General features: G+C 45.0%; 2 protein-coding genes across 2 annotated transcripts; both read left to right on the top strand.

Moving 5' to 3' along the window:
• Window positions 1–1,664: 1,664 nt before the first annotated feature.
• Window positions 1,665–2,126, top strand: LOC308423994 (diphosphoinositol polyphosphate phosphohydrolase 3-alpha-like; the record flags this gene model as incomplete). The annotated part of the gene is made up of 1 exon (XM_080920830.1): window positions 1,665–2,126. The coding sequence occupies one exon, from the start codon at window positions 1,665–1,667 to the stop codon at window positions 2,124–2,126; it is 462 nt and encodes a 153-aa protein (XP_080776956.1).
• Window positions 2,127–9,418: 7,292 nt separating this feature from the next.
• On the top strand, window positions 9,419–9,880 carry LOC308424063 (diphosphoinositol polyphosphate phosphohydrolase 3-alpha-like; the record flags this gene model as incomplete). Its single annotated transcript, XM_080920943.1, has 1 exon — window positions 9,419–9,880. The coding sequence occupies one exon, from the start codon at window positions 9,419–9,421 to the stop codon at window positions 9,878–9,880; it is 462 nt and encodes a 153-aa protein (XP_080777069.1).
• Between the last annotated feature and the right edge of the window lie 334 nt (window positions 9,881–10,214).

The following is a 10,214-nucleotide window of genomic DNA, read 5'->3' as shown; positions in this document are numbered from 1 at the left end:
GGAACCCGCAGGCTGGATGAGCTTTAAATCTGATGCCAGCCTACTTTATATAGCAGGCTTCAATTCAGCCATGGAAGATCCTGTCTAAAGAAGCTTAAAGTAAAAATAAAGTCAAAAGAAGGCATGTTCATCTGCTGATTGATATGTGGTCTAATCCTTTCAAGGAACGCAGGATAGGTGAGCTGGAGAGATGGCTCAGTAGTTAAGAGAGGCTCATAGGTTGAGAGCACTGACTGGACTTCCAGAGGTCCTGACTTCAAGTCCCAGCAACCACATGGTGGCTCACAGCCATCTGTAATGAGATCCGAGGCCCTCTTCTGGTGTGTCTGATGATCCTCCTTACTCTGCCTGCCACAAGCTGAGATCAAACATGTGTGCCACCACTGCCTGAATTGTAGTAGTGTAATGCTTAGTGGCTATTTCTGTTTGCAAACATGACTATATCTGGAATGAACCACAATCCAGAATTGGGAGACCCACCTTTGATCCAGATCTTGAGGCATAGAGGCTATTAATCTTAGGACACTAAGGCAAGGAGATCACTGAGCTCAGGGTCATTTGGGACAAAGCAAGTCTCAGATCCAGGTGTGGTGGTACACACCTTTAATCTGGGACACACCTCAGTCGGAGACCTATATAAGGACCTTACAAGAAGGAAGGCTGTCTCTCTTTGCCTGCTTGCCTTGTGGTACTGAGCATCTGCTACATCCTTGGGTTTCACAGCTGCTGACGAGCATTATCGGGGAGTTGGACTCCAGACTGTAAGTCACCAACAAATTCTTCACTATATAGAGACTGCCAATAAGTTCTGTGAGGCCAGAAAACCCTGAATAATACAAAACGCACCTCCAATTTCTGCTGCATGGCATTTTCCTCTAATCTCTAGGAAATCTTGAGTCAGTTTTACACATTGAAACTCTTATGCTAGGTACTGGGGGATTTGGACAAGCATGTTCACCTGACAGGTAGGGTGGCTCAGTTTCTGGAAGCTCTCTAGACTCTAGGTTCTTTGAGACTGGAGGAATTACTATGGGGTCACCCTCCTCTTTAGCCCTTCAATCCTCCCTTTACTTCATTGTTAGAATAATCTCTAATGACAAAGAAACACTTAAGGAAAATTTCAACGTCCTTAGTCTTCTGGGAAATGTGAATCAAAATGACCTGGAGATTTCAACTCACAAAATTAAGAATGGCTGAGATCCAAAACTCCAATAACTGCACATGCTGGGGAGGATGTAAAGAAATAGGTGAAATTGGCAATTGGTGCCAACACTCTGGAAAACCATTCGGTTGTTCCTGGATGTTAGAAACAAACACATCAACCAAATGAGCCAGCTATTTCACTCCTGGGCATATACCCTGAATATTCCCCACCAAAGTCACTATTTTCATAGCCACCTGATTTGCAATAATCAGAAGCGGGAAACAACCCAGATAGTACTCAAACAAATGTAGTTTATTAACAAAATAAAATAATACAGGTAAGAATAAATAAAAACATGAGGAATTTTACAGGCAAATGATGGTACTAGAAAAGATTATCCTGACTCTGCTCTGCTCCCCTCCAGCATCTCCAGGCCCCATCCCTGCCAGCAGGAGCTCCTTGGCTGCTCCCTAGGCAGCTGTAAGCGACCTCAGAGGCTGTGTCTTTGGCGAAGCAGAGGATGAAGTGGAAGCCGAACCAGACGCGGACCTACGACCCCGAGGGCTACAGGAAACGCGCAGCGTGCCTGTGCCTCCGCAGCGAGCGCGAAGAGGAGGTGCTGCTGGTGAGCAGCAGCCGCTACCCCGACCGCTGGATCGTGCCCGGAGGGGGCGTGGAGCCCGAGGAGGAGCCCGACTGCGCGGCGGTGCGCGAGGTGTACGAGGAGGCGGGAGTCAAGGGCAAGTTGGGCCGCTTGCTGGGCGTCTTCGAGCAGAACCAGGACCGCAAGCACCGGACCTACGTGTTCGTGCTCACCGTCACCGAGCTGCTGGAGGATTGGGAAGACTCGGTCAGCATCCGCAGAAAGCGCCAGTGGTTCAAGATTGAAGATGCCATCAAGGTCCTGCAGTGCCACAGGCCCGCGCATGCCCAGTACCTGGAGAAACTGAAGCTGGGCGGCTCCCCTACTAATGGGAACTAGGCGGCCAGGTCCCCGCCAGAGAGCGAGCCCTAGTGGACAGAGACAAGCTCAAGGTCACACTCAAGTCATCCTTGATGTGAACCCAGTATTCAGAGGTATTGTCAAGTTCACCTGAGCACCTCTGAGGTTCCCAAGGAGACCACTCATCTGGTTTTCCTCCTACATCTTGGAACACTCCTCTGTCTATCTTGCCAAAAAATGTTTCTGCTCTGGTTGTTGTACTCTTGTGTGTGAACAGACTTAATTCAGCACCTACAGCCTTCGTTGCGCTTTTCGGATGTGTCTGCCTTCTTCATTAGACCTTTGAGAGCAACGACTGTTTTTCCTTACTCTGCATATTCTGCATCCAACACACTACTTGAAATACGGTTGGCATCACTGGAGATCTTTGATGCTATTAGTATTTTGTAGTCTCTTTGTGGATAAACATTTCCCTTCCAATCTGGTGCCAGTAGAATATCCGCTGCCTTAGGATTTACTGATTCAATATTCTGTATTTGGTGGTGGGCATGAAGAGAAACGGCTATGTTGGCAGTTTTCCAAGCTAATTGGGCCATTTATTTGCCTAAGTGTCTTTTGCCTCGCTCCCTGTTTCATTTGGCTGCGGTTCCCGTGCCTTCCCTAGTACCTTCAGCTGGTTCCCCAGTACCAAGCTCTCTGCATGTTTGTGCAGAGGCGTGAGAGTGCTACATCGGTGTCCCTTGGAAAGACTTCGAGGGGAAGAGACCTCTGTAAAGGAAAACACAAAATGAACCATTTAAATGAGGGAGCTCAGCTCAACTCTTGCCAGAAGGATAACTTTATACCAAGGACAGGGACATATTGCAGATTTTTTCACAGGGTGGGTGTGATGTCAGCTTCTTGCACAGCTTCTCCAAAGGGTTCCAAAGAGGTTCTGATTCGGCTGCTTGTTGTGTTTCGCTCTTTCATTATAAACCACTGTATTGGGAAAGGCTCGCACTCCCATTTAGTATTCACACTCTTCCTCATGGTACCAGTGAAATGTATTGTGTCCCCACATCTTACAGATTTTAAAATAAAACCACACATTATAATTTACTGGAGTGTCTGCTTGTGATTTGTACTGTGGATTTGCTTTCTAAAGGAACCTTTATCTTTAAGAAAACTGTACTGAAAATTTACACAGATGCTACTGTTTATTTGCTTCAGTATAATCGGGGTGGTATAAGTTTGTCCATAGATGAGGCAAGATCGACTCTGACATGATAATTGTTGAAGCTGTGTGATAGATGTCTGAGAATTCATTATTCTCTATGCTTTTGTATATGGTTGAAACTTTCCATAATAAAAATTGCAAAACTGTATTCCTTTAAAAAAACATATTATCCTGATTGAGGTAATACAAACCAAAAATGACATGCATGATATGTACTAATTGGTAAGTGGTTAGTAGCCAAATAATAAAAATTGCTTAGTTTTCAGAGCAGGCAGTCTTACTTAAAAAAAAAAAAAAAAAAAAAAAAAAAAAAAAAAAAAAAAAAAAAAAAAAACGCTTTTAAACAAAAACCACCAAGTACAAATCATATAACCAAAATTTTAAGAGGTCAAGGCTGGAGCAGGTTACATGAGGTGTGGTATCCTGGTGGAGCTGAGGGACTTAGTTCTTCTGGACACTGGTAACAGATCGCCATGTCCAGGCAGGGGAAAGCTGTACCTCCAGGCTCCCAGAGGCTGAGGTTCTCTTCCTCTCCTTTATTGGGGAGGCACTGAAGTCTGATATTGTTACCTTCTGTAACCAGTTAGCATCATAATTTCCCATAGGTTCCAATAAAACTGTTTTTGAATGAGAACGTGCATTTTTTACTTAATTCTCTAAATTCATAATTTTTTATTGTTCCTTCCTGGCCCATTATATTGGGTCATCTCATATCTGCCCCGTTCTTCTCCTAGACTTTGCAGAATACAAAAACACCTAATTGTTATTTCCTTGCAGAGATTTACACTTGTATGCTTCAAAGGGCACAATCTGAATTGCATATATGTTCTTTTTGAGTCAAGATCCAGTGTTTAAGAATGCTTGCTACTCATTGAGGTGCAGTGTTTGATTTCCAGTAAGGAATGGATTCAGAACTTATGGTACACATACACAATGGAGTACTACTGAGCTATTAAAAACAAGGAGTTCATGAAATTCCTAGACAAGTGGGTGGAAATTGAAGCTATCATCCTGATCGATGTAACCCAGCCACAAAAGAACAGTCAGGGTATGTACTCAGTTATCAGTTGATACTACCCCCCAAAAAAGCCTCACAATACCCAAGAAACCACAGAACTTGTGAAGCTCTAAAAGAAAAAAAGGCCATAATATGGAACGCTCAGTCCTTCAAAGAAGGAAGAACAAAACTGGGGCCAGGAAAATACAAGGTTAAGTAGAGGAGCAGGGATTGTAGAAAAGATCTACAGAGACTTCCTCCCTTGGAGAATCACCCCATATGCAGACACAAAACTCAAGCAATATTGCTGATCCCAAGCAGTATTGACTGGTAGGAACCAGATATGGATGTCTCCTCAGAGGCTCCCCAAGTGCCATATAGACACAGATGAGAATGCTTGCAGTTAAACATCAGACTCCACACAGGGACCCCAGTGAAAGTGCCAGAGAAAGGGCTGAAAGAGCTGAAAGATTTGCACCCTCATGGAAAGAGCAACATCATCAATCAGCCAAGGCACTGAGGTGGAGAGGGTGATTGGGAGAGGGAGCACCTTCCTGGAAGAAACAAGTTGAGGGGAGGAAGGAGGGAAGTGGTGGGGAAGGGTATAACATTTGAAATGTAAATACAGGCAGTATCCAATAAATATGAAAAACATAGAAAAGATAAAGAAATAAAAAGAAAGACTGGGAATGTGAGATAGACATGCCAGTGAATCCTTCTGCTTACATCACTTTCCCTTTTATGGTTATGTGGTCAGACCCAGTGTCAGAAATCAAGGAAAAATGAATCTAAACCAAGTGAATTTTTGGAAATGCTCTACAGGAGAAAAGAGTAAGAACTCCTGGCTCTGTCCCTTCAATCTCATGTTCTATGAAGAGCTGCAGCAGATGGAGGAAATGTAGGAATCAGTGTGAGGGGACTTGGTCTGACTGAGTGCAAGTGACTTCCCAACATCCATGTTGGCCCACTAAGCTACTGCTGTAGTTTCTTGCCATAGGCTGAATCGTTCCCATGCTGATACCCACAGGCTTTAGACTACAATGAGTTGAGTTGTTCAGGCAGAAAATAGAAGGTCATGTCCTGAGGTTGATGCCAATATATAGTCAAATTGAGGTTGAGACAAGTGTCCTATGCTTGTACACAAGAGTATTCTTGAACTGAGAGATCTACCTACCTCTGCTTTGAAACTAATGTGAATAAAGGCATCAATCACAAAAATTTGGCTTCAAGAAACTTTTGTGAACCCGGATTTCGCCTAAGAATCTTCCTCTGTATGGATCTGATCCAATTTACCTACACCATTCAAATCTGAAAATAAACAAGTGGGTAGAAACTCAGCTTTTTCATCAGAGGTTGGTATGGGCTGGGAGGGTGTGGCTACAAAGGGAAAGGTCATCTGGAAGGTATACAAAGGGTCATAGCAGACAGCAGAACTATCTGTTTCTCGTAGCTTGGAATCACAGCCTTTTCAGGCCTCGTTATGGTGATCTGTTAGCAGTGTCCAAGATCAAGAGAGTCCCTCGGCTCCATAAGAATACCTCATCTCATGCAACCTAGTCTAGCCCTGTCCTTCCTTAAATTGTTCTTATAATGTATTACTTGGTGGGTTCTTCTTGTATGTGATGAGTTCTGTCTCCATAAGATTGTCTGGGCTGTATCCTAGATATTCTGTATTTTTGCCTTATATCCACTCTTCAGTTAGTACAGGCCATGCATGTTGTTTTGGATCTGAGTTACCTCACTCAGGATAGTATTTTCTAGTTCTATCCATTTGCCTCCAAAATCCATGATGTCCTCATTTTCTAATAGCTGAATATCTTCCGTTGTGTAAAGGAACTTCATCTTCTGTATGTATTCTGCTGTATCTGGGTTGTTTCCATCTCTGGCTATTACAAATTCGCCTGTTATGAACATAGTGGAGCGTGTGCTTGTGTCATGGTGGGGAATCTTCTGGGTAAAGGCCCAGGTGTAGAATAGCTGTCTCATCAGGTCGGAGGGTTTTCAATTTGCTGAGGATCCACCAGATTGTATAACAGAGCGGTTGCACCAGTTTGTAATCCCACCAGCGAAGAAAGACTGCCCCTCTTTTTCCACATCCTCACCAACATGTGCAGTCACTTGAGTTTCTGATCTTAGCCATTCTGTTTGTTGTAAGGTAGAATCTCGAGTTCATCGTGGTTAGCATTTCCCTGATGACTAATGACTTTAAATGTTTTAAGTGCTTTTCAGCCGTTCGAGATTCTTCTAAGGTTGAGTTAGGGGAAGGATTGAAGAAGATGAAGGGGAGGGCAATGCCATAGTTACAAAACCAGTCTCGGTGAGCCTGGAAACCCAGGAGATCCCAGAGACTGAGCCCCCAAACCAGGCAATATACACAGACTGCTCCAAAGCCCCCAACACACATGTAGCCGAGGAATGCCTAGTGTGACTTTAGTGGGAGAAGATGCTCCTAATCCTGGAGGGTCTTGAAGCCCTAGAGTAGGTGAGATGGAGGGGTGTTGGAGTGGAAGGGAAGCACCCTTTGGAGGCAAAGCAGAGGGGGGATTGGATGAGGAACTGTGAGAGGGGGGCAATGGCTGGAATGTAATTAAAAAACAAAAGAGATTGGCCTGAAATTCACAGAGATTGTCCTACCTCTGCCACCTGTGGGCCGTTTAACCTGAATGTCCAAGTGTGTTCTCAATTACCTCTAATTATTAGTTGGGCACTGTGATTCCTGTGGGATTTTTTTTTCTATTATTTAGATTTGTTTTTGTCTTTTGAGACAGTCTCACTGAGAATGTCAAGGTGACCTTGACTTCAAGGCAGTCTGAGCTGGAATGTCAGATGTGAGATTCTCAAGTGCTTTCACTACTGAATTTAAGCCTGGCATAATTTGATGTGCTTTTAATCTCAGCAACAGGGAGGCAGAGGGAGGCTGTGACTGTCAAAACAGCCAGGTATGATATGTGTCTTTAAAACAAAGCAAAGCAAGGGGCTGGAGAGATGGCTCACCGGTTAAGAGCACTAAGAGATCTTCCAAGGGAACCGTGTTCTATTCCCAGTAACTACATGGTAGCTCAGAACCATCTGTAACGGTGCCTTATTCCCTCCTCATCTGTGTCTGAAGACAGGGACATGTACTCGTGCACATTAAATAAATAAATAGACTCATAACTTAGTAAATAAGGCAAAACAAGCAAACAAACACAAAAGACCAACAAACAAATGGTATTTGTATCTGTCACTGATTCCTAGTCTCTTATCTTCATAGAACTCAGGGTGTCCTCAGACGTGCAGGAAATAACCTGTGTGTGTGTGTGTGTGTGTGTGTGTGTGTGTGTGTGTGTGTGTGTGTGTGTTTGAGTGTAAATGCATATTTACATATATAAAATATGTGTGTGTTTAATAGACTTTGTATCTCATTCATAGTTTGCTTTCTCCTCTCCTCCCATACCCACCCTTGAGAGCAACAGGAACCCGCAGGCTGGATGAGCTTTAAATCTGATGCCAGCCTACTTTATATAGCAGGCTTCAATTCAGCCATGGAAGATCCTGTCTAAAGAAGCTTAAAGTAAAAATAAAGTCAAAAGAAGGCATGTTCATCTGCTGATTGATATGTGGTCTAATCCTTTCAAGGAACGCAGGATAGGTGAGCTGGAGAGATGGCTCAGTAGTTAAGAGAGGCTCATAGGTTGAGAGCACTGACTGGACTTCCAGAGGTCCTGACTTCAAGTCCCAGCAACCACATGGTGGCTCACAGCCATCTGTAATGAGATCCGAGGCCCTCTTCTGGTGTGTCTGATGATCCTCCTTACTCTGCCTGCCACAAGCTGAGATCAAACATGTGTGCCACCACTGCCTGAATTGTAGTAGTGTAATGCTTAGTGGCTATTTCTGTTTGCAAACATGACTATATCTGGAATGAACCACAATCCAGAATTGGGAGACCCACCTTTGATCCAGATCTTGAGGCATAGAGGCTATTAATCTTAGGACACTAAGGCAAGGAGATCACTGAGCTCAGGGTCATTTGGGACAAAGCAAGTCTCAGATCCAGGTGTGGTGGTACACACCTTTAATCTGGGACACACCTCAGTCGGAGACCTATATAAGGACCTTACAAGAAGGAAGGCTGTCTCTCTTTGCCTGCTTGCCTTGTGGTACTGAGCATCTGCTACATCCTTGGGTTTCACAGCTGCTGACGAGCATTATCGGGGAGTTGGACTCCAGACTGTAAGTCACCAACAAATTCTTCACTATATAGAGACTGCCAATAAGTTCTGTGAGGCCAGAAAACCCTGAATAATACAAAACGCACCTCCAATTTCTGCTGCATGGCATTTTCCTCTAATCTCTAGGAAATCTTGAGTCAGTTTTACACATTGAAACTCTTATGCTAGGTACTGGGGGATTTGGACAAGCATGTTCACCTGACAGGTAGGGTGGCTCAGTTTCTGGAAGCTCTCTAGACTCTAGGTTCTTTGAGACTGGAGGAATTACTATGGGGTCACCCTCCTCTTTAGCCCTTCAATCCTCCCTTTACTTCATTGTTAGAATAATCTCTAATGACAAAGAAACACTTAAGGAAAATTTCAACGTCCTTAGTCTTCTGGGAAATGTGAATCAAAATGACCTGGAGATTTCAACTCACAAAATTAAGAATGGCTGAGATCCAAAACTCCAATAACTGCACATGCTGGGGAGGATGTAAAGAAATAGGTGAAATTGGCAATTGGTGCCAACACTCTGGAAAACCATTCGGTTGTTCCTGGATGTTAGAAACAAACACATCAACCAAATGAGCCAGCTATTTCACTCCTGGGCATATACCCTGAATATTCCCCACCAAAGTCACTATTTTCATAGCCACCTGATTTGCAATAATCAGAAGCGGGAAACAACCCAGATAGTACTCAAACAAATGTAGTTTATTAACAAAATAAAATAATACAGGTAAGAATAAATAAAAACATGAGGAATTTTACAGGCAAATGATGGTACTAGAAAAGATTATCCTGACTCTGCTCTGCTCCCCTCCAGCATCTCCAGGCCCCATCCCTGCCAGCAGGAGCTCCTTGGCTGCTCCCTAGGCAGCTGTAAGCGACCTCAGAGGCTGTGTCTTTGGCGAAGCAGAGGATGAAGTGGAAGCCGAACCAGACGCGGACCTACGACCCCGAGGGCTACAGGAAACGCGCAGCGTGCCTGTGCCTCCGCAGCGAGCGCGAAGAGGAGGTGCTGCTGGTGAGCAGCAGCCGCTACCCCGACCGCTGGATCGTGCCCGGAGGGGGCGTGGAGCCCGAGGAGGAGCCCGACTGCGCGGCGGTGCGCGAGGTGTACGAGGAGGCGGGAGTCAAGGGCAAGTTGGGCCGCTTGCTGGGCGTCTTCGAGCAGAACCAGGACCGCAAGCACCGGACCTACGTGTTCGTGCTCACCGTCACCGAGCTGCTGGAGGATTGGGAAGACTCGGTCAGCATCCGCAGAAAGCGCCAGTGGTTCAAGATTGAAGATGCCATCAAGGTCCTGCAGTGCCACAGGCCCGCGCATGCCCAGTACCTGGAGAAACTGAAGCTGGGCGGCTCCCCTACTAATGGGAACTAGGCGGCCAGGTCCCCGCCAGAGAGCGAGCCCTAGTGGACAGAGACAAGCTCAAGGTCACACTCAAGTCATCCTTGATGTGAACCCAGTATTCAGAGGTATTGTCAAGTTCACCTGAGCACCTCTGAGGTTCCCAAGGAGACCACTCATCTGGTTTTCCTCCTACATCTTGGAACACTCCTCTGTCTATCTTGCCAAAAAATGTTTCTGCTCTGGTTGTTGTACTCTTGTGTGTGAACAGACTTAATTCAGCACCTACAGCCTTCGTTGCGCTTTTCGGATGTGTCTGCCTTCTTCATTAGACCTTTGAGAGCAACGACTGTTTTTCCTTACTCTG

Source organism: Micromys minutus (genome assembly GCF_963924665.1).
Source record: "Micromys minutus genome assembly, chromosome: 9".
NCBI lineage: Eukaryota > Metazoa > Chordata > Mammalia > Rodentia > Muridae > Micromys > Micromys minutus.
Note: the sequence above shows the minus strand (reverse complement) of the source record. Positions and strands in the feature narration are given on the sequence as shown.